Source organism: Aspergillus piperis (assembly GCF_003184755.1).
Source record: "Aspergillus piperis CBS 112811 unplaced genomic scaffold BO85scaffold_3, whole genome shotgun sequence".
Taxonomy (NCBI): Eukaryota; Fungi; Ascomycota; class Eurotiomycetes; order Eurotiales; family Aspergillaceae; genus Aspergillus; species Aspergillus piperis.
This window is the reverse complement of record NW_020291593.1, coordinates 494,410-516,319: the sequence shown is the minus strand read 5'-3', so window position 1 is coordinate 516,319 and position 21,910 is coordinate 494,410. Positions and strand designations below refer to the sequence as shown.

Below are 21,910 nucleotides of genomic sequence, written 5' to 3'. Positions count from 1 at the left end.
TGGGGGATGGCGTCATTAGTTTGTGGTCGCCGCAGCGAATGATAATTCTCCCAATGTCAGAGTTTTTCTCTGTATAATTATCAGTGATATCCGTCTTCTTCAGATGTACCTTTTTTTTTATCAGCAATTACCATTTAATAAGGGATATTCAAGGAATGTGCTTTCAACCCTGAAGATCCCTCAAGGAAAGAGAGTGAGAACCTTGGGGCCAGGCGGAGAAAATTCTGGCCGGATTCTGCCCGGCAATACTCCGTTGCCGCCTTGGGCTGAAGTGGGACAGCATCCAGTACAAATCCATGATGCCTCCTGCATATTGGTGTGTTTGAAGTTGATACTGTTCGATTGACCCGGACGGGAGTAACATCGGTACACCTTTTCGGAAGGACTCAATTTCTCCCTAAAATGTGTTATCAATGATGAGTTAATGTGAAAAATACCTGTAAACAACGTCACCTGACTGGAATTACTGCAAGCAAAGTTTCAACCACCACAACCTTGTCTGTCCATCGGTGAACTTTTGACTTTGGAGTAGATTAATGCAGATCCAAAAAGGAAACCAAAAATATCCTAAGCAATCCATATATCACTTGAACGCAATAAAAGTTATCTCCAAACAAGAAACTACAGAAACTTCCCGTAGATAAAAGTTTGAACCCCTCCCCCTCACAGCCGCGTTTCTCCATTCCCCATGTGCCAATTACAATTAACATTACCGACTAACGGATAACGCTACCCACGTGCCCGCCCGGTGCCTTCGGACCGGATCCTCCTCCGCGTCACTACCATTATCACTGTTACCTATCAATCAACCTTACTATCTTCCCCATACTATCCACCATCTATCACACCCTTCAAACATCTAACCTCCACACTCAATACTCTCCATTCTCAACAATACAATAGTCTATCCTTACAAACCCACCAATCACCCACCCATCCACCCATCCATCCCTCCGACCTAATCCATCCAAACCTTCCCCGCACGAACCACCACCGCATACCAAAGTCACACAAGAATAAGATGGGTAACATCTGCTCCAAATCCTCCAACCAACCGGACGCCTTCTCCTCCCCCGGTCGTGTCCTCGGATCAGGCCCGAACCCCCCAGCAAAAGATTCCTCTTCCGCCCCGCGCGCCCCGCTCCCCTCCAACGCCAAACCCGCCTCGAACTGGGGTTCTGGACCCTCTGGACGGACATTAGGGTCGCCTGCTGCTGGGGAGGGTAATGGGGATGCGACTGCGGATGCGAGGACGAAAGCTGCGTTGGCGGCGCAGGTGTGTATTCCTTCCTTTCCTTTAACAGTGATATGATATGTTTTTGGGGGTGTATCTACTGGGGCTAGGCTAATGTTGCAACTACGATTTGGAAACAGAAACGAGCCGAGTCCGCATCTGCAGCCGGGAGTAAAGGAAAGCTAGGTACCAAGTTAGCGGCGCAGAAGGCGCAGACGCAGAATCAGACGTTGAATGAGGCTAGTCGGGATGAGGTGGCTGCTAGGGACGCCGATGGGGCGGCGGAGGCGAGGAGGTGGCAGTAGTAGTATTACTACTACTACTACTATGTATCTGTATGTGCCAGGGTGGGGGTTTGTGGTTTTGGTTGCGTGGAGTTGATATATTTATGGATGTGAGTGAGCGGTTTAGCGGGATACATGATGACTGCCTTTTTCGATTTGTTAAGACTTGTGTTTATTGTTGATACCAGAGCAGCTTAGCGTATCTTATCCTGTTTTCTTCTTCTATTTCATATCTACATTAGATCATCATCTGGAGGTAGAATGCCTATCGATAATATGTCTCTATGGTACACCGATATACTAAACCACGTTGTAGCGGCCTCCCACGGGTGCCCGCGCGTCGCTGTCCGCCGCGGCGATGGTGCCCTCCTTCAGCAGTCGCATCAACTCGCGCATCGCGTTCGTCACGGCCAGCTCCGTCTCTCCTTCAACAAGAATATACAGTTTGGGGTTCTCGCCGGGCCCAGGCACCTTGCCCGTAGGATAGAAGCTGCCCTTTGTAGTGATGGATGTACCCGTGGCCTCCAAAATCTTGGCCACGTTCGTGCGGTTGGTGACGGCCCACCGAGCTTTTTCTGTAGGGAGGTTAGCATCTGACACTGAACAAAAGGGGCGGTGGACTTACGAGGAAAGTCGTTGATTTCCAAGGTGGCGTGGAAGGCGCCTGCATCAGGCCCGCGATTGTCGATGGGCACTCCAGATCTCATCACTCCTGCGCGGCTCAAGCGCGCGTGGATATCCGCAACGGCTGAGCCCACCTTGTCCAGTGGGTTCTTGGACGTGCTGTTGGGATCCTTTTCGGTCTTGTGCACGGTAATCTTGCCATCAAGATCAATACCCTTTGGTACACCAGGCAGGGATGGAGCTGCCGTGGATTGCACAGACGAGATGGCCTTGTTGAACCGCTCCTCAGCCTGCTCATTCTTCTCTTCTTTCTCTTCCTCATCCTCGCCTTCTTCACCAGTCTTGTACGTGCGCCGTTCACGCATACGAGCAGCATCACGCTCCTGGTCCAGACGCTCCAGACCCTTTCCACCAAATCCAGAGGCACTGGCCTTCTCCTTGCCAGCCTTGACCTTTTCCAGGAACGCGTCGACCAGTTTCTGCACCGGCTCCGGCACCTTTTGTCCACTTTGTTTCAGTGCCTTAGCGATGTCGACGGAGTAGCGCTCTTGGTCCTCCGTGAGGAATGTGACCGCTGTTCCGGTATTACCGGCACGTCCCGTACGTCCTGCGCGGTGAACGTAATCCTCCAGATGGTTCGGTGCATCGTAGTTCACGACGAGCTTCAGTTGCTTGACATCCAGACCGCGGGCGGCAACAGATGTGGCAATCAACACAGGGAAGATACCAGCTTTGAAATCCTCAATGGTCGAGTCACGGTCAATCTGATCTTTGCCTCCGTGAATGGACATGCATGGGTAACCTTTGCGCATGAGTTCACGAAGCAGAGCATCAGCAGCTTCCTGACGATCAACGAAGATGAGGGCACGTGCGTCCTCATTCTCGTCACTCGAATACAGATTACCCAGGAGTTCCAGCAAACGCACAAACTTCTGGTCATCGTTGCGCACTTCGACTATCTGGGTAATTTCGGGAGCGACGACACTCTTGCCACCAACCACAATCTCAATCGGTTTTGTCAGGGTCTTGCGAGCCAGCGCTTCCATATTGCGAGGGAAAGTAGCTGAGAAAAGCACCGTCTGCCGGTCAGGGCGAATGTTAGCCATGATTTTCATCACCTGTGGCTCGAAGCCCATATCGAACATCCGGTCTGCCTCATCAAGGACCACATAAGTCACCCGGCGTAGATTAGTGACTCTACCAGCGTTTGCTGCCAAAAGATCGATCATTCGACCCGGTGTGCAGACAATGATCTCAGCACCACGCTTCAGATCAGCAATTTGATCTTTGATGGGAGCTCCACCATAAGCACAAACGGCTCGGAGGTTCAAAGCTTTGAGGAATGGCTTGCAGTCCTTGTGAATCTGCGTGGCCAATTCACGAGTAGGCGTCATGATCAGACCAACGGGACCTTCCATATTGTCCAGCGGCCGTTGATCCTTGATGTGTCGGAACATGGGAATTAAGAAGGCGATTGTTTTACCAGATCCCGTCTTAGCCACACCGATCACATCACGCCCAGACATAATCGCAGGAATGGCCTGAGCCTGGATCGAGGTAGTCTTCTCGTATCCCAACTTGTCGATTACGTCCAGGGTCTGCACTCCCAACCCACATTGAGACCATTTCTGGACTGGCTTGGGAACATCAACACCACGGACTTTGATTCCGTCGAGTTCCAGACGCAAACTTGCCGCCTCTTCATCCGACATCTGTGCCAGATCAGAGGGCTCCGTGTAGAACTTCTTCCGGAAGGATTCATACTCAACTTTCTTGTGGTCAACGGTTGGGATATCCTTCTTCTTCTTGGCCTTGTTCGCAATAGCGAGGAAATCATCTGCATCCCCATCCCCGACGGCAGTCATATCAATATCATGCTCGTCACCGAACATAGCCTCAGGCTGCTGCTCTTTGGTCTTCGAGAACTTGGCGCCGACCTTCTTCTTTGGAGGTGCCGACTCAGCAAGCTCTGACATGAACGCATCCAAAGGATCAACCTCCTCCTCTTCCTGAGCATCGACCTCCATGTTGTCTGCGGCTTCAGGAGCGTCGCCCATCACAGTGTCGCTCGATTCGGCACCATTAGACTGGGCTTTTATGGCTTCGCTCTGCAAGCGTTCTTCTCGCCTCTCCGCCGCAGCTCGTGCCGCAGCAGCAGCCTCTTCTTCGGTGCCGTCTTGCATGTCGACGTCGTCTTCATCCTCATCGGCGGCACCATCTGCAGTTCCATTGACATCCTTCGCGTCTTCTAATGGAGGCGTAGGTAGCCTTTCCAACTTCCTCCGAGTCGACTCTTCCTCTCCGAATCCTAAAGTCTTGGTAGCCGTGGTCTTTTCGGTATCTGCTGCTTGCTTGGTTCCTAGGCCAAACCGACCAACGTTGCCTTTCGCCTTCAAGGTAGCTGTGAAAGAAATCAGTACATACTTCTATGACAATAGAAACTGAGAGAACAACATACCTGAAGCACCGCTTGTAGCGGGCTTGGGCTTAACCTGAGCGGGAATAGTAGTAACTGGCTTGACAGATGGCGGAACGGCAACATCATTGCCCAGCACTGCCGGGGGCGCGGGTGTAGAAGAAGCACTCTTTGCAATCGCCTTTGGATCAAACTTCCCAGTATATGTACCGGGAGTAGCATCAACGCCTGGTGTTGCAGGAGATTGGGGAGAACTGACAGCCGGTGACAAACCAGACTTGCGATCAATCTCTTCTAAGATACTTCTCGCTCCACCAGCTGCAGCAGCCTCTCGCTGTTTCCGTTCCTTCTCAGCGGCTTGTTTTTGCTTCCATGCCTCCAGCTTGGCAAGTCTCTCCGCCCTCTTTTCGTCCTCTGTCGGGGCCGCGGTGGCTGCTGGTGTTGACGGCTTCGAAGTCTACTACCCGTGTTAGATGCGATTATCCAATGCGACAGAAAAAGCAACGAGGATTGGCTTAGAGCTTACCTCACGAGACCTTGGGGCATCTTTAGCCCGATCCCGGCTATCGTCCCGTCTAGACTTGTACTTCAAGTCAGCAGAATCATCTGTCCGCCTTCGAGCCCTGTCGCGGGAATCTTCTCGCCTGCTTCGATAATCCCTATCGCGGCTTCGTCGACGGTAATCATCGCGCTCCCGGGACCGTCGTCGATCGCGAGAGCGTTCTCTCCGACCGGGTCGATATGAATCTTCGTCGCGTCTGTCTAGCGAGCGGTCACGTCTGCGGTAAGCATCGCGGTCGCGATCACGTTCGCGATCACGGTATCGTCTCTGTAGCCAGGAGAAAAGAAATTGTTAGAGCCGTCTATTGTCATCAGATGGAGAAGATGAGCTTATGCGTACCTCAGGGCTGCGCGATCGGCGATAACTCCTGCCATCGTCTCGCCGGCTCCTCTCATAGCGATCATCGTCTCTGCGATTCCGTCTGGATGAGGAATACGTGCTGCCTACAGGTGATGGTGAGCGAGTATCCCCGTGGCGAGCCATTGTTGCAGGCCAACGATGAGTGAGTATTACTGAGACTCAGGAAAAAGCTCGAGCACGTGGACAGGATACTAAAGTGAGTTTTACCCTTCCATTCAAATTATGAGAAACAGTTTAGTTATTTTCTGCGAAAACCAGGCACTGCCGATAGGAACCCGGTGGCGAGAGCAGCTCAAGGTGTGGTCGAAGTGATGGTGTCCGACGGTCTGTTCTCTCCCAAACTAAAGAGGCTTTCGCGCCTCAGGCGGCGAGTGAGCCCACTTATCTATCACGTGATTAATACCGATATCAGTAATGCTCACGTGAGAGCTTCATTACCCGATTCGGCATCTCCCAAACGACTGAGCTACGCGACCCCAACCTCTCCGGTTTCGTCACTGACAGGCATCCTGCACAAGGGCGAATCCTTCGACAGATCGTTGTTTGGTCACTTAGCAACCTACCCTTTACATATCATCCCGGTTCTCCGATACGCGACTACCATTGTTCAGGGCCATGCCTTTGAACCTAGCTCGGTGCGGAGGGGGTGTTCTCCAACACCTCCAGCTTAGCGAGGCCTTCTCTCGTCCCGTTCGCCAGGCCATCTCTCAGAGCCATGTTAGACGCATGTCCCTCGCCGCTCTGAGTCGCTTCTCAACCCCCAATGTCAGATATGCACCTCTTTCCGCTGCCATCTCCGGACACCTGACCAGCGGCTATGCGACTGCGGCTTCCCCCAAGGGGGGCGCCAGCACCAAATCGACTTCCACCAAGACGACCAAGTCTACGAAGTCCACCAAGACTACCAAGAAGCCCCGGGCGAAGAAGGTGCTCACCGATGAGCAAAAAGCCGCCAAGAAGGAAGCTAAGGAGAAGAGCGACTTGAGACAGCTTGTGAAGCAGCTGAAGGCCGCCTCTCTTACGCCGCCCAAGAGGCTCACCAACCACTTCACCCTGACTATGCTGAGCAAGCTTGAGGAGGTCAAGAAGGAAGGAAAGGGATTGAAGGGCAAGGAGGCATTCAAGGAGGCCGCCGACCGTGCCAAGAACATCAGTGAAGCGGAGCGCGAGGTTCGTTTGTTTCTAAAGACATGAGACGTTCCGTGAGACTGACATCTGTTTACAGCAATTTGTCGCTACTGCTGCTACCAACAAGGAAGCTTACGAGAAGGAATACAAGGAGTGGCTTGACTCGCACAGCCCCTTGGAGATCAAGCAAGCCAACGACGCCCGGCGAAGACTCGCCCAGATCCAGAACAAGAAGTTCTTCCCTCTTCATGACCCTCGCCTAGTCAAGCGCTCCAAGATCGCGTATCTGTTCTACGCCGAGGAACGCCATCAGGCTGGTGACCTCAAGCACATGCCCATCCCCGAGCGTGGTGTGCGGATTGCGGAAGAATGGCGAGGCATGACCGCTGCAGAGAAACAGGTATGCTCGATGCGCCTCTCCCGAGTTGTTGTCAGAAGGAATGCTAATGCAGCGAATAGAAATACGTGCGACTTCAAGAAGTCGATGCCGACCGGTACGCCCGGGAATACAAGGTCGTCTATGGCGAGGATCCCCCCTATGTGGGAAAGAACGCGACTAAATGAGCATCCTGATTGAGCATTGTGGCATGACTGTCAGGTAATGAGGTGGAACCATTGTTTCAATACCAGGAAGGTCAATTGTGTTTCAAGGTTCTGCGGGCGGGTCCTAGTGATAATGGTGTGTCGTTTGCCCACTCGGTCTTAGCTGCTTGCCTTCCATGTTTTTCGTGCACCTGTATTCACCATTTGTAATGTCTCTTGAGGGAATTGTACCCTATGAAAGGAAACATCCTTCCCTGTTGATCGAGTGCTCGTAGGAACAATGGGGAAGTCTGGCTGGGCTCACAAAAGCCGCATAGTCGCGATACAGTGACGTATCCGAACCACGTGCCTGCGCGGGAGTCATAGCCATATCTATCCACAGCAACGATCAACCGTCTCCCACCCATAAGAGCTGAGACATTTCTCGTCCTCTGGACGTGTCGTTTTAGACGGGTATCTGCTTGGTCAAACTGCATGTTACTCGAGCGCAGCCTGGGATCTTCAAATTCTAGACCAACGCCATGTCCCTCAAGACGATGACCGGTGAAGGGGTCTACTGAGTCAATTAAGAGGTCGTCGTAAGAAGAACTACTTACTGCATGCTGATTATTCAACGACTTACGGATAGATAGATAGATGCACGCACATCTCCGGGTGTTGGGCATAAAAGATCGTATTCATGTGGTGGGTACGCATGCCCTGGGATGATGCAGCGGTCCGACGGACATATGAGTCATTGTCAACAAGCCGTACCTGACTTGCCCTCCAGGGCCCCGTAGTAATACCCTGTTCTTTTTCTCTCCCTCAACTGCATTGTATGCGGGCTGGCCCGTTCTTGCCGGGGGTGTTTCATTTTAAACGGGCGATCTAGCGCGTCAAGCTAGGAATGTCCCAATTGGGATACATGCAGAGACCGCAGACAGGGGAGTCTACTATGATGAATTAGTATCAACATATACTTTGCATTCCACTCAACTCCCCAAGCAGTAACAGCCTGTAGATAGCAGCAACCAAGTGGCTGTAGAATCGGCGTGCATCACTGCATATGCTTTTTCCGCGGCGGGGCACGGGAAACAGCCAGGGTCTAGAAAACGCATGCGATGCAGCAATTGCGGACGTTCGGAGATTCTCAACAGGATAGAGTATGGACAACTGTACAGCACACTCGGACGATAATGGGGGAGGAGACATATTCAGGCGGAGCTGATGGATGTACATAGTGGTGTATCAGGACTAGTCTGACCGGATTAACTGCGACGGTGTCAAAGAGCCCCGACGAAGGGGAGCTGCGAATGGCCAGTGGTTGGGTCTCCATTGCGCAGAACGAGATCTCATAGGCTGGTGGAGGGGTCTTTGCCTTCGATGCGGTGAAGAAAGAGGCCACCGCATCCACCCAAGAATGGGGTGGTCGTTTATTTTTATTTTTATTTTTTTTCTGACATCCGAGTTTCTCGCCGAATTTAAAACGAGAGGGGAGGAGAGGGCATTTTGGCTGCCTAAGAATGAGACTGGACGGGTTTTCTTGGATTTCCGCATGATGATGAATGCAAGTTCGGACCAATGTTGGGAAATTATGCTGGTGTTGTTGCATAGATCTGAAGGCACGTGCGGTGGTGGATCGAAGAGATTGCGAGGCTTAGATGGAGGATCAATGAATTAATTCTCTCCGTACAGTACTGACAGTAGGCAGGGACAGACAGCATCTGATATGTCCGACGTGCGTGATATTCGAATGAGTGGTGATTCTTTCTTGTTCTTCCATTTTGCAGTGATGCCCTATGCGACTTTCATTGACCAGCCATTGATTTGTTTACTTTAGCTGCGGTAGAAATTAGTCTCGTCTTAGTAAGTTAGTAGATGTCCGCCAGTCGAACCAAGGAACCGGTGATCTTTTAGCTCCTCTTTCTTTGCCCTAGCAGACTTTCCATTTCCATCAAAGCAGTAATAATAATGTTCGGACCCCACTTGATGCCGGGAAGAGAATGACAACGAATACCTGGACTGTTTAAACCCTTTTTGGTAATGCTCTGAATACCCTTTGTCGGGCTCTCTCAGACTCCTTCCCCCACCCCTTCTGATGATGACGGGCTCCTTTCTGCATGATGGGGAGGGAGGTCATTCCCGATGATGGTTACATACATATAGAGAGACCAATCTACCCGTCCAGAGGCATATGCGCAACCACTGCAAGTCAGTCAGAGTGTATGTACTTCACAGTACATACCACCACTAAAGTACATACCTTCATAGTCCGACTCGTCGATCGCGCCAACGCTTTCCCACCGCGAAGGAGGGGGGCATTCGTTATCGATAGGAGCATCTGCCCACCGCCCCCGTCCTTGCGCGCAACCCAACCGGGTGTGTGACTGGCTTGTGCCTGCGTGACTCTGACTCCCTTTCATCTTCCCATTGCCATTCATCTCAAGTCTCACTTACAGTGTACATAACACCACAGTACTTACATACTAGATACTTCTCAGTCCCTCGTTGGTCGCTGCATTGAATGCGCCAATAAAACTTTCATCCACATCCACCATCCACCATCCACAGACTCTCTCACCTACCGCGGCGTGCGACTATACCAGCATCTTCCCAGCGATCCCGCTGCCCCGTTGGCCCATTACCATTTCCCCAGCCACCGGGTTACGCTACTGGGCCTCGGAGAATCAAATCACACGCTTTTACTCCGTATACGCCGATCAATCAGATCAACGAGCTGCTTGTAAACTTGAGCAGAAGAGAAGAAAAAAAAAGGTTTGCAGTCTCACTCATTTTTTTCTCCCCTCGAACTTTTTTATTTACTTTTGGTGGCACTCCCGCAGCCCGTCTTCAACTACTACTTGCTTCTTCCATACTCACCTTCGAGCGACCGCTGATTTTCCCGACGTATACTAGTTCGCATTCCTCACTGTCTATCGCATACCAAATCTACCAATCCCATTCTCGCCTGAGAGGATCTTCCGCAGAATCGCGCTCCATTCCTTTTTTCCACGTCTGCCACCGCCCTAGGGTCATGAATTCCATGGCCTCTCCTCGTATCCCTGCTTCTCCCTGCTGAACTTCTTTCGTCAATCTAGATCTCCTCACTTCCTCTGACATTCCTTCTGAGGTCGATCGACTCCTGTCTCGCCCAATTTCCAGTCCTTATCGCAAGTTTCGGTCTGCCTGGCGTCTGACGTGACGTTTCGCGTGGTGTAACTACCATTAGTCCTGGGTCCTTCCCACTTTTGAGTCTCCGTCGTCTTTGCATTCATTCCTCCTGCGCTGTCGCCTATTTGTACGTCGATTTCGTCGCTCGAACGCCAACCGCCTCAATTGGGGCCGATAGTCTTTTAATATCCATGCGCCTGGCATAGAGCAGTCGCTGGTCGTCAGACGAGTGTCGGTCGTTTTTCCAGGATGGAAGTTATGCGGACAATCCCTCGTGATGAATTTGTATCTCCACTGAGGGTACACTTCCCTTCCCCGTTGGGACCTGCCGGACGTCAGAAGGAAACATGCGACTTGTCATATGGCTGGCTGCAGATACATGGTTTAAGTTCGGGGTGTCTCGGGTCCCGAAGATACACCACCAGGAGTGGTGGTGAGCATTACGGCAAAGTCCTCCAAGTGGTGGAACATCAAAACAAGGTCAGTTACCTGTGAACTCAATGGCAAATAAACTACTAGCCATGAGACTGCTGTTCCCGTTGCTAATGCCTAGACCTGTAAGCAGGATACAATATTACGGCGAAAACTAGGTTACGAATCATCGCTGGCTCTGGAAGCTGACATCCATGCCGTCGAGCCCGAAGGCTATGATGCACCGCCGCCTACATATGATGATGTGATCAAAGATCTACCTCCACATTACGCCACGCTTGCTCCCTTAGCCCAGCGGAAGTGTCTTATCCAGGACTCTGCGTCCGTGCCCCCACAGACTACAGATGAGTCAAAGTCTAAGGGTGCATCACGACCATTCGATTTTGGGTCTGCAACGGGCATTCGGGAAAGAGCAGGAAAGAAGAAGAAGAAGAGTAAGCCGGCCGCGCAACCCCAGCGACAGAGCACCCCGCCGGCCGAGGAAGGTGGAGGCGACAAGCAAGATGAGGGCGGCGGAGATGAGCAAAACGGTGATACCGGTGGGAATGGAGGCGGCGATTCTGGAGGTGGTGGTAATGGAGATGACAATGGCCAAGATGGGAACGGCGACGGTAATAATGGAGAGGATGACGACTGGGATGCCTGGAATACGACAAGCACGAAGAAGAGCAAGAAGAAGAAGAAACAGGAGGAAGAGGAAAAACTGAAGGAAGAAGAAGAGCAACGAAAACGGGAAGAAGAGGAACAGCGGGCCAGGGAAGAACAGGAGAGATTGGCCAAAGAGGAGGAAGAACGGCTGGCCAAGGAAGATGAGGAGAAGCGGGCTGCAGAAGAAGCCGCCGCCGCCGCTGCCGCCGCTCCCCCCGACCTTAGCTGGGCAGATGACACTAATGCCAACGGTGACGATGGCTGGGGTTTTGCCACAACAACCAGCAAGAAAAAGAAGAAGAAAGGCATGGTATGTTCTGCATCGTCGCTGCAATACAGATGATAAATCCTAACTTATCAACAGGGCGCCGACCCTAGCCCGCCCGAACCGGCGTCCAACGGGTTCCAAGACATAAGCTTGAACGACAGTGCGCCGCAACTAGACTTGGGTTTGCCTCCAGCAGCGCCAGGGACGGGCTTCAACTTTGGGAGCTGGGGTCAAGATTGGGGATCTGGTGATAAATGGGGTCTTAACACCCTGAACGGCATGAAAAACGACAAGCCAAAAGATAATAGTAACCCCTGGTCCTTCTCCGGCACCAACGGCATGTCGAACGCCTCCGTTGGGTTCAGCTTTGGTGCGGACCTTGGAAGTACTCCAGCTGCCAACGAACCCCCTCCTGCCTCGGAAGAGAACAAGCCAGAGGACGACTGGGGAATTCCTGTGACCAAGAAGGACAAGAAGAAAAAGAAGAAGGGGATCGAAGAGGAGCCGACACCCGACCTTCTCGCAGAAGAACCAAAATCAGATAACGCCTGGCCGGGCGCTGAAGAGAAGAAGGAGCCAGAATTTGCTGATGATGACTGGAGCTGGGGGGCAACTACCAAGAAAGACAAGAAAAAGAAGAAGGCTGACGAGCCTCCCGCCCCTGAGCCTCCTGCCGCAGCCGATCCGCCGCCTGAAGATGACTGGAGCTCTCCTTGGGGCCCTGTAACGAAAAAGAAAGACAAGAAGGGTAAGAAGGGTACCATCCTCGACGAGCCAGTCGCTGAGGAGCCAGCGCCTGCCGAGATAAAGGATGATGATTGGTCATCGGGCTGGGATGCCCCAAAGAAAGATAAGAAGAAAAAGGGCATGGTCTTTGAGCTAGAGCCGGAGCCAGAACCACAAACCGATCCTGTGGAGCCTGAGCCTGAACCTGAGCCTGAGCCCGAGAAGCCAGACATGAGTTTCCTGGAGAACCCTCTTTATAATAACTGGCATACACTCTCATCTAAAGACCGGAAGAAACGTGAGAAATCACTGATCAAAGCCGGACTTCCCATCCCCGGCAAGGATTTTGATCTTCCTGATCCGAATGCCGAGCCCCCCAAGGTTCCGAAGCCAGAGCCAGAGCCAGTTCAAGAACCTGATTCAATCCCGGAAGTTGAACCTGAGCCTGAGCCTGAGCCCGAGCCCGAGCCCGAGCCGGTAGCTGAGCCTGAACCCGAGCCTGAGCCTGAGCCTGAAGTCAAAGGCCCTGAGATACCTGACAGTCCCCTCTATAACAACTGGCACAATCTGTCATCTAAAGATCGGAAGAAACGTGAGAAATCATTGATAAAGAGTGGACTTCCGATTCCTGGTAAAGATTTTGAGCTTCCTGATCCCAATGCTGAGCCCCCCAAAGCGCCGGAGCCGGAGCCAGAGCCAGAGCCAGAGCCACCCGCTGAACCTGAGCCTGAACCAATCCCGGAAGCTGAGCCTGAGCCTGAGATCAAAGCTCCCGAGATACCAGACAGTCCTCTCTATAATAACTGGCACAATCTGTCATCCAAGGATAGGAAGAAACGTGAGAAATCATTGATTAAGAGCGGACTTCCTATCCCGGGCAAAGATTTTGACCTTCCTGATCCGAATGCTGAGCCACCTAAAGAGCCTGAGCCTGAGCCTGTGCCTGAGCCTGTTCAAGAAGAGCCGGTACCACCTCCAGCCCCAGAACTGGAGCCTGAACAAGAGCCTGAACAAGAGCCTGAACAAGAGCCTGAACAAGAGCCAGCTTGGGAGCCACAGCCAGAGCCTGCGCCCGAGCCTGTCCCGGAAGTGGTCCCAGAACAGACTTATGAGGAGGAGAACTGGGGAATATGGAACGCTCCGAAGGAAAAGAAGAAGAAGAAGAGCAAGATCGCAGCTGAGCCTCCACCGCCCGCACCGACACCGCCCTCTCTGGGATGGACTGCCGAGCCGGAGGGATACGTACCTACTGACCAAGTCCCGGAACAGCCTCTCTGGGATGACTACGACAATAAGCCTTCGAAGAGCAATAAGAAGGGTTACAAGGAGGAAGAGACACCTAAGAGTGGCATGGGTTTCTGGGCCACCATAGGTGCTGCAACTATGGGCAAATCCAAGACTACAAAGAAAAAGTCATCAGAGAAGACCAAAGCCATAGAGGCAGCACCAGAGCCCGAGCCTGAACCTGTACCAAGTCATCCTGCAGAGGATGATTTACTTATTGACGTTGACGACTCAAAGATGCCCGAGGCGCCCGAAGCGCCAATCCCGCCAGTTGTCGACGAACCACCCGCGCCAGCCGCGCCGCCAGCGAAGACTCCCGTTGTCACCTCGAAGACCAAGTCATCGGCCAAATTGTCCGTCTCAGAGCGAATCAAAGTTTTGGAGCAAGGGAAGAAGGGGAAATCAAAGGACAAGGTTGCCAAGGAAGAGCCTGCCCCACCCCCAGAGGAACTCCCTACTCCCCCGCAACCCGAGCCTGTCGAGTTCTTTGACCCCGAACCGGTTCAGTTTAAAAAGCCCTCGAGGGATTTGGTTCCAGGCAGTTTCCCAGACGCATTCGACGACGAGGAGGACTTTTACGATATACCCCCGCCACCTGCCCCGGAACCGCCTGCCCCAGAGCCGGAACCTCAGTTTGAGCCAGAACCTGAGCCTCAACAACCTGAGCCCGAGCCGGTGCCTTTGTCAAAGAAATCAAAGAAGAAGGAGAAAAAGAAGGCGAAGGCGATTGTACTTGAGCCTGTGCCTGAGCCCGTACCTGAACCAGTTCCTGAGCCTGTACTTGAACCACCGGCTCCTGAGCCCGTGCCTGAGCCGGTCCCTGAGCCTGTTGCAGAACCAGAGCCAGAACCCCAGCCCGAGCCGGAACCCGAGCCAGCCCCCGCACCTATTCCCATCTCAAAAACTGAAAAGAAGAAGAAAAAGAAGAAGGTCGTTGAGCCATTACCGGTTCCTGAGCCAGTGCAACAACCGGAGCCTGCTTTTGAACCTGAACCTGAGCCAGAGCCAATAGCTGAACCTGAACCCGAGCCCGTACCTGAGCTCGAGCCTGAATTTGTTCCTGCTCCTGCTCCCGAGCCTCCGATCGAGCAAGCACGGGAGATAGAGCCGGTGGCCGACGAAGCACCTGTTTCCAAGCCCGAAAAGCCGAAGAAAAAGAGCAAAAAGGTGTCTAGTCGAGAAAAAGCACCCCCGGTCGTGGAACCAGCCCCTGTCGATGCTGGGATTGACGAAGCAGCGGCAGAAGCTGATGTAGGCGCGGGCCCTCCTACGCCTCCACCAGAGCCTGCTGAACCTGCCGAGCCTGAACCAGAGAAGCCGGCCAGGAAGGAGCGTGTTCGTGTTGAGCGCACTCCTGGTTCAGCATCTTGGGGATTTTGGGGTGCCACGCCTCAAAAGCAGCCCAGCACTAGGGAACATCGGCGTAGACGGGAACGTGAACGAGAACAGTCACCCCCGCCTATGGTCAGGTCGAGATCGACCAGACAGCCAAGGTCTAGGGATCTTGAGAACGAGGGAGAGAAGTCGACCTCTGACAAGGACAAGCGCAATAGCCGAGGTATGACTCTTGCTGATTTTGTCCTGGGCACGCCGCCGCCGCCTAGTAGGACAAAGTCCAGTCGAAGACACGGAACACACGCGTCCAGGAATACCTCAAGACGTCCATCCGTGGGTATGGAAGACGCCGGGTTCCCCAGTCCTCCACCGGACGATAGCCGGGATATGCCGGATAAAGCCGCCAGGATGATGGGAGTGAACGGCTCCTCCCGGAGAGAAAGAGAGAGACGGCATGAATCTCGTAGAAGATCTCGTATGTACTCTCTTACATAAATGCCTGTAGCGCTGCTAACAGTTTTTTAGGCGCTCCTGACCCGTATGCGGTTGAAGATGAGGACATCGTCATGGTAGATCGGGACGACATTGATGCCCCGAAGGAGGGCTCAAGGGGATCTATGCACTCCGACAGACGATCGAGGAGGAAGGTAAGCAAGGATACCAGTGATATTACCCGGAAAGCTCTCTCACGATGCTAACTTCGTGCTTAGTCTCGGTCTAGACAAGAAGAGCATTATGAAGATGCTGAGGTGTTCTCGGGACCGGAAGATATTGCTTTTGTGGAAGCACCAAGAGAGCGACGCGTGAGACGATCAAGTACTGCTCCCAAGAAACCAGAGTCCACTGGTCTCATGGGCTTCATCGGCTCTTTGCGGAAGAATGCTCGTCCGAATGCTCCTCCGGACCCTCCAGAGCGCCGAAAGTCCAGGTCTCATCGTGATGAGGATGCTAGGTACATGACAGAACCAGAGCGAGAGGAGCGGCGTGCAAGACGCGAAGCTCGCAGGAGACGTGCAGAAAGAGAGGCTGAGCTCGACGGCTTTGTCACTGAGGGCGGTCCAGTAGGTGGGTTCCCGGAAACCGACATGGACGAAGTTGAGGCTAGACGGGCAGCCCGTCGAGCGAAACGATCCTCTCGACAGGCGCCGTCTGATCAACTCCGTGAGAGCGAGTGGCGCGACGCCGAAGAAAGGCGTGCTCGACGGAGGGAAAGAGAGAGAGCTCGTGAGCGAGAGATGCAGGAGAGAATGCTCCGAGAGGAGGAAGAGCGGGAAGCAAGACGCCAGGAAGAACGCAGGCTTCGTAGAGCAGCTCGTGAAGAGCGCCGGGCTCGAGAAGAAGCAGAGGCCCGCGAGGCAGAAGAGCAGGCCGAAGCCGAAGCCAGAGCAGCAGAACGGCGCGAACGCAGACGGCGGAGGGAGGCAGAGATGCAAGAAGCCGCCGCGTATGAGCCCCGGTCCAAACGTCGATCCTCTCGTCACCCTGTCGATGACAGAGCAGCCCGAGAATTCTATCTCGGCGGCTACGATGGCGAGAGGGTTTACCGTCCGGAACGGTCTACAGAAGAGGGGGTGAGGCCCAAACGTCGCAAGTCCAGGGCTCCAGAACCGGAGCGCGCACCACCGATGATGTCCGGAGGACGCAAGGATAAAACTTCGTCCTGGGTGCATTCGCAAGCCAGCGACCCGCCTGAACCACCACCGGTCGTGGCCACCGTACTGGACATGCCACCTGGTCCAGGTGAGCCGGCTCAGGCGAACTCGGTCTCCTCGGACGAGGAGGCGCGACGTGAGCTGCGGCGTCGGGCCCGACGACGAGCCAGATATCCTGGCATGACGGATCAGGAAATCGACGAGTTGCGGGCGCGAAAGCGCGAGGCTAGACGATCTGAGCGTAGTTCAGGCAGCGCTGATTACGAACGGGCCCGGGGCATGCGGTCGTACGACGATCGTTATGCACCGCCAGTCAATGGGCCCAGGATGCCGAATTGGTTCAAGAGACTGACCAATTTGGGTTGAGCTGGTGGGTTTGGAGCATTGATGAGAGGATGTTTCTTTTCTTTACGAATGGAATGATGAATGACATGAAGCGATATTTGCCATTGAAGGGATATACGATTTGGCCATGATGTACGATTAACTTACTGAGAATGGACTCTGCTTGATGGATATACCAGAGTGAATGAACTGATGACTTTATATCCTCTTCACGTTGTAGTATAGTAGTAGTAGTACAACCCACCTACTCAAGGCGATACCATCTCCCTCTCCCTCCGTCTATTCTCCAAAAACCCCCTCCCACCCTCATACACACAAAGATACACTCCAAACGAAACAGCCGTCCACACAGACCGTATCGCCCCTCCCTTGAACAATCCCTTGACCCCTTCCTCCCTATACACCTTCTTTCCCACTTCCCACGCCCCCCACCTCCTCCTTTCTCCCCTCATTTCCCCACTACCAGTATCATTGCTAGTAGCACTCCCAGCCCCCAACATCATCCTCGTCTTAACCACATCCACCGGCGTAGTCACAACAGACGAAACCGTCCCAGCAATAGCAGCAGAAACCCCCGTAATAAGAGCCCTCTGCACATTCCCAAACTGTCCCAACACATCCCCTCCCACCACTTTCCCATCTCCTCCATCCCCCTTCCGACACCGAAGTAAATACCCCGCCCCCAACCCCCTCAAATATTCAAAAAGAGGGAAATTCAACCCCGTAAAGGGCAGATTCCGTCCCAGGAGCGCGGTATACCCACTCCAGAGGGAAGTTGGCCTGTGGCGGAACTTGCGCAGCGTGAGCAGGGTTATATTTGTTTTTGATGGAGTTCCCCCGCCCTTGATGTCATTGGGTGTGGAAGTTGAATGTGGGTTGGTATTGGTATTAGTATATACCTGCGCATTCTGCTTAATTACCTCCGCCGGGGTAAGAATAAAGCAGGAGACGGATTCAGCCACGCAGGAGGAGAGGGAGTGGATTATTGGTGTGGGAAGGAGGATGGGGGATTGGTGTGTAGTGGTAGTGGTGAGGGTGTGTTTTAGACCTTCGTAGGTGGTGAAGAATGCTCCTGCTATCGGTTTTTTTATTTTCATTCTTATGTTAGTTTATCAATATACTTATTTATCTATCTAGAATTATATATTCCAGTATGATGGATGATGGTGTATGGTTTGGGGAAGGGGGTATGGGTGGGACATACAAGCAGGTAAAGTAGCGAGAATGACGCTCCCTACACCTTGATAGAGTCCCCTGAAGAGGAGTTTACGGTTGATTGCCCCCGTCGTTGCGTCTTTGTATATTCGGTTGTAGGTTGGGGATTGGATGCGCGTTTTGAGCGTGTCGATGGGGTACACGAGGAAGTCGACAATTAGGACGGCGAAGGCGCCGGACTGTACTTCTTTTTAGTTTCCTGGGGTGCGTGGGTTGCTGTTGGGGATGGACGTACCAGCCAGATATCGGTGTTGGTATTGTACATCATGCATATCATCTATTGAAACAGGAAATTGAGTCTATGTTCATTGGAATTACTAGGGGTAAGCCATGATCTTATCTAGTTAGTATCTATCTCGTTATCGATGAGGTCATCACCACGTGCCAGTAACTGGCCTTGCCCTAAGGCGGAATTAGGGCTGGATCAGCTACTCTTTAATCATAATCAAATACAATAGAAGTCAAGAGCAGCAGCAGTAGCAGCAGTCAAGTAAGGAGGTATGGTATCAAGTCATGCCCGTTCTAATTCTCATGGAAGAAGCAAACAGGAGTCATATTAACAGCCCGTCAGATACAGAAGTTTTCCCTCCCTACGCCGTAAGGTCATGCAATTCCAAGAACTAATCATCATCGCCCGCCTTTCCTATTTTCCTTTCCTATCCGTTCCTCCGCATCCATCTATTTGGCCGTCTCACCCGGAAGCAGGTTGCCCTTGACGGCGAACATCTTACCCGTCGTCGCGGACACGAAGCTGTCGACCTGGCGAGCGTACTGCTCCACCTGGCGGCTGTTGAGCATGCTGTCCAGGCGGCTGGGCTCCTGGGGCAGCTTGAACAGCCGCTGCCACTCGTCCTCGGGGAGAAGGGGCTGCTTGAGAGCCGCGCGGCTGGCGTTCTCGGTCTTGCGCTTGTTCTGCCACGCGGTGATCTTGGCCTGCTCACGGGCGAGCGACCGCTGGTAGTACTGGAAGTTGTTGGTCTCGGTGTGGTGCACCTCGATGCTGTCAAGCAGAAGGTCGCAGTTCTTCTCCAGGAACGGGTCGATGCTGAGAGAGAGGTTGTCAAAGTTGGGCGCCAGCACGGACGACTTGGCGTACTGAGACGACTCCAGGGCGGCCAGGGACGGGGGGAGATCGGAGGGGGTCGCCTGGACGGGGGTCTGAAGCTGGTGGATGAAGGAGGTGATCAGGTGAGAGTTGTGGATTTCAACGGGGAGCTCGACCAGGATGTCCTGGTACCTGAGGTTGGACTTTTGCAGCCTGCCAGAAAAAAAGAACCAATTAGCATACGTCTATCATCCCTCCGAGTCAAGGGTATGAACGTACTCCTCAGAAGTGAACTTGTTCTCCTTGAAAGCCGCCATGAACTTAGGGGACAGGCGGAAAGCGCGCAGGCTCAGGCTTCCCTGTGCGCTGCGGCTGACATCGTGCACCAGAGCGACCGTGCGCTCGTTCATATCCTTCTGGTAAAAGAACTGGTTCTCGATCACGTTCATGTTGACGAAGTTGCCCATGTTGGCGCTGGTGTACCAACCGACGTTGTTGGCGTCAACGTTGACCTCGCGCATCATGCGGATCATCTCAGCCTCGTAGGCGGCGTTGGCCTTCGCGCGGGGGGCAGCAGCAGCCGGGTTGGGAGCGGCGTTGTCAAAGTGCGATTCGGCGGGCACCTCAACGACGGGGAAAGGGAAGCAGTTGGTGATCTCCAGGGTACCGTCAACATCCATACCAACGATCGAACCGGTCGCAGTCGTCGGGAAGGCTTGAGAGCCGTGCTTGATGATCTTCATCACGACCTGTATGCCACGCTGTAAGCATTGCTGCCGGCCGTGAAAAAGGCGGGTGGGGGAATGGGGAGATTTTCATGGTGTGCATACCAAGGCCTCGACCTTGACGGCCGTGAGAGGGACTTCTTTCCTATTGCAAGCATTAGTATACAGATGCCCAGATCAGATCGAACAGACCAGGAAGACTTACTCCGCCATGTTGAATATGTGCCTGGGAATTGCGTATACAGACGGCGACAATGAGATGGCAGTCGGCGGCGAGGTTTGTGTGGATGGAATTCAGCATTTCCCACCGCCTAGCCCCCAAACCGGCTAGCGTGCCAAGCCCCATACGAGCCGCCGGTCCGCTTGCCTTTTTGGGCGCTTTCAATCCCCCTTGCATAACTTACGATCAAAAGCATCGTTTCTGCCAGGGGATATCTATTTCACTATAGACTATGCTATCATGAGGGTCACAGACTTCCAATTGAGGCAAATATGCTGAAAATACTCCATATAATGATGCCGTACCCGGGTTCCGGGGGAACACTAACCGTGACCTTATCTACGGAGTTACATCCGCAGATTCCCAAGCCAACTAACCAACGCTATCACTGACCCCTCACTAACCAGCCCAGCACTTCTACATAAATCATACAAGCATCTCTTATCCACAGACAATAGCACCTCAAAGCATATCATATAGTAAACAATTGCAACAATGGGCCAAACACACCCCTCCTTCAAACCCACAGCACCTGCACCCCCCATCGAAACCCTCCCCTACGGCACCGATCACAGCCTCCAAACCGTCACAGTGGCCACTCTCAACAACGACAACAATGAAGGCTACTGGGTGATGTAAATTCCCCAAATCCAAACAAAGCATCCTCTACCTCCTTACCTTCCAAACTAACCAACCCATCCACACAGTCTAATCCACGGCGGCGCCTGGCGCGACCCAACCCAAACCGCCACGAACTACCTAACTCCCGCCCTAAGCACCCTCACCAGCAATCCCTTCTACACCAACAACACCTCCCACCTCAAAGGCATCGCCTCAATCTCCTACCGTCTCAGCCCGCATCCATCACACCCGCAAGACCCCGAAACCACCGAGCCCACACACCTCCGCGCCGCAAAGCACCCAGATCACATCTCCGATGTGCAATCCGCGCTGTCCTTCCTGCAAGAGAAATACAACATCGGGAGGAATTACATCCTAGTGGGACATAGTTGTGGTGCTACGCTGGCGTTTCAGTCTGTGATGGGGAGGTTTCGGGACTTGTTGAAGGGGGAGGTAATGCTGCCTCCTCCGGTGGGGATTGTGGGGATGGCGGGGATTTATGATCTTCGGTTGTTGAGGGATACGCATCGGAGTGTGAGTGCGTATCAGGAGTTCAGTGAGGGGGCGTTTGGGGCTGATGAGGCGGTTTGGGATGAGGTCTCGCCTGCTTTGGGGAGGGGAGAGGAGGGGGTATGTGGTGGGTGGAGTGGGGTTGGGGATGGAGATCGGTTGGTGGCGGTGTTGGCGTATTCCGGGGGTGATAGTCTGGTGGATCCGGGGCAGAGGGAGGTGATGAGGAAGGCTTTGGAAGAGGAGTGGGTGGGTGGTGGGAGTGGGAGTGAGGAGAGGGTGGTGGAGATGTTGGATATCGAGGGGGATCATAATGATGCGTGGGAGAAGGGAGAGGATTTGGCGAGGGCGATTGCGTTTGCGATTGAGAAGGTGAGGGGTCAGTAGGCAGCCTATATGGATTACGTAGAGTAATGGATGGATGAATGACGAGCATGCAGTTCATTATGTCCCCTCTGTCTCTGTTCCTGACCGAAACTAAGGTATTCTACATAAGAGCCGAACTCGCCATGTCTGAGTGATCTTGAAGTCACGGGAGACAAACCCGAGGAATAAACTAGTACACATTAGAAGCAGAGGAAAA

General features: G+C 53.2%; 8 protein-coding genes across 8 annotated transcripts; 4 read left to right on the top strand and 4 right to left on the bottom strand.

Annotated features, from left to right (window-relative positions):
* The first annotated feature begins 734 nt into the window (after positions 1–734).
* BO85DRAFT_446086 (uncharacterized protein) lies at positions 735–1,802 on the top strand. Its single transcript, XM_025659420.1, has 2 exons — positions 735–1,276; positions 1,375–1,802. Exons 1-2 carry the CDS (start codon positions 1,022–1,024, stop codon positions 1,537–1,539), a joined length of 420 nt encoding a protein of 139 aa, XP_025518858.1. The 5' UTR covers positions 735–1,021; the 3' UTR covers positions 1,540–1,802.
* On the bottom strand, positions 1,693–5,772 carry BO85DRAFT_414219 (DEAD/DEAH box RNA helicase). Its single transcript, XM_025657640.1, has 5 exons — positions 5,460–5,772; positions 5,085–5,387; positions 4,601–5,015; positions 2,144–4,543; positions 1,693–2,093 (listed from the first exon to the last, which is right to left on the bottom strand). The coding sequence occupies exons 1-5, from the start codon at positions 5,601–5,603 to the stop codon at positions 1,819–1,821; spliced, it is 3,537 nt and encodes a 1,178-aa protein (XP_025518857.1). The 5' UTR covers positions 5,604–5,772; the 3' UTR covers positions 1,693–1,818.
* A 323-nt stretch (positions 5,773–6,095) lies between these two features.
* BO85DRAFT_435266 (HMG-box domain-containing protein) lies at positions 6,096–7,172 on the top strand (the record flags this gene model as incomplete). The annotated part of the gene is made up of 3 exons (XM_025658511.1): positions 6,096–6,650; positions 6,706–7,008; positions 7,068–7,172. The coding sequence occupies 3 exons, from the start codon at positions 6,096–6,098 to the stop codon at positions 7,170–7,172; spliced, it is 963 nt and encodes a 320-aa protein (XP_025518856.1).
* BO85DRAFT_181815 (uncharacterized protein) lies at positions 7,067–8,048 on the bottom strand. Its single transcript, XM_025654353.1, has 2 exons — positions 7,353–8,048; positions 7,067–7,303 (listed from the first exon to the last, which is right to left on the bottom strand). Exons 1-2 carry the CDS (start codon positions 7,814–7,816, stop codon positions 7,276–7,278), a joined length of 492 nt encoding a protein of 163 aa, XP_025518855.1. The 5' UTR covers positions 7,817–8,048; the 3' UTR covers positions 7,067–7,275.
* A 2,352-nt stretch (positions 8,049–10,400) lies between these two features.
* Positions 10,401–17,126, top strand: BO85DRAFT_182063 (uncharacterized protein). Its single transcript, XM_025654354.1, has 6 exons — positions 10,401–10,781; positions 10,864–11,691; positions 11,746–14,200; positions 14,549–15,469; positions 15,520–15,641; positions 15,705–17,126. The coding sequence occupies exons 1-6, from the start codon at positions 10,551–10,553 to the stop codon at positions 17,010–17,012; spliced, it is 5,865 nt and encodes a 1,954-aa protein (XP_025518854.1). The 5' UTR covers positions 10,401–10,550; the 3' UTR covers positions 17,013–17,126.
* Positions 17,127–17,239: 113 nt separating this feature from the next.
* BO85DRAFT_517166 (putative mitochondrial carrier protein) lies at positions 17,240–18,502 on the bottom strand (the record flags this gene model as incomplete). The annotated part of the gene is made up of 3 exons (XM_025664887.1): positions 18,442–18,502; positions 18,196–18,385; positions 17,240–18,066 (listed from the first exon to the last, which is right to left on the bottom strand). The coding sequence occupies exons 1-3, from the start codon at positions 18,481–18,483 to the stop codon at positions 17,240–17,242; spliced, it is 1,059 nt and encodes a 352-aa protein (XP_025518853.1). The 5' UTR covers positions 18,484–18,502.
* Positions 18,500–20,283, bottom strand: BO85DRAFT_446082 (putative eukaryotic translation initiation factor 3 subunit EifCh). Its single transcript, XM_025659419.1, has 4 exons — positions 20,182–20,283; positions 20,082–20,121; positions 19,531–20,000; positions 18,500–19,464 (listed from the first exon to the last, which is right to left on the bottom strand). Exons 1-4 carry the CDS (start codon positions 20,187–20,189, stop codon positions 18,885–18,887), a joined length of 1,098 nt encoding a protein of 365 aa, XP_025518852.1. The 5' UTR covers positions 20,190–20,283; the 3' UTR covers positions 18,500–18,884.
* Positions 20,284–20,691: 408 nt separating this feature from the next.
* On the top strand, positions 20,692–21,714 carry BO85DRAFT_484691 (arylformamidase; the record flags this gene model as incomplete). Its single annotated transcript, XM_025663253.1, has 2 exons — positions 20,692–20,831; positions 20,904–21,714. 2 exons carry the CDS (start codon positions 20,692–20,694, stop codon positions 21,712–21,714), a joined length of 951 nt encoding a protein of 316 aa, XP_025518851.1.
* Positions 21,715–21,910: the final 196 nt, after the last annotated feature.

Coding starts and splice junctions, on each gene's coding strand:
- BO85DRAFT_446086 (XM_025659420.1), top strand. CDS start 1,022: ATGGGTAACATCTGCTCCAAATCCTCCAACCAACCGGACGCCTTCTCC. Junction 1,277..1,374: donor AAGCTGCGTTGGCGGCGCAG/GTGTGTATTCCT, acceptor ATTTGGAAACAG/AAACGAGCCGAGTCCGCATC.
- BO85DRAFT_414219 (XM_025657640.1), bottom strand. CDS start 5,603: ATGGCTCGCCACGGGGATACTCGCTCACCATCACCTGTAGGCAGCACG. Junction 5,388..5,459: donor GCCGATCGCGCAGCCCTGAG/GTACGCATAAGC, acceptor TCCTGGCTACAG/AGACGATACCGTGATCGCGA. Junction 2,094..2,143: donor GGAAATCAACGACTTTCCTC/GTAAGTCCACCG, acceptor ACCTCCCTACAG/AAAAAGCTCGGTGGGCCGTC.
- BO85DRAFT_181815 (XM_025654353.1), bottom strand. CDS start 7,816: ATGCCCAACACCCGGAGATGTGCGTGCATCTATCTATCTATCCGTAAG. Junction 7,304..7,352: donor CTCAAGAGACATTACAAATG/GTGAATACAGGT, acceptor GCTAAGACCGAG/TGGGCAAACGACACACCATT.
- BO85DRAFT_182063 (XM_025654354.1), top strand. CDS start 10,551: ATGGAAGTTATGCGGACAATCCCTCGTGATGAATTTGTATCTCCACTG. Junction 14,201..14,548: donor GAGGGATTTGGTTCCAGGCA/GTTTCCCAGACG, acceptor CCCCCGCACCTA/TTCCCATCTCAAAAACTGAA. Junction 15,470..15,519: donor TGAATCTCGTAGAAGATCTC/GTATGTACTCTC, acceptor ACAGTTTTTTAG/GCGCTCCTGACCCGTATGCG.
- BO85DRAFT_446082 (XM_025659419.1), bottom strand. Junction 20,001..20,081: donor CCGTCAAGGTCGAGGCCTTG/GTATGCACACCA, acceptor CGTGGCATACAG/GTCGTGATGAAGATCATCAA. Junction 19,465..19,530: donor AACAAGTTCACTTCTGAGGA/GTACGTTCATAC, acceptor TTTTTCTGGCAG/GCTGCAAAAGTCCAACCTCA.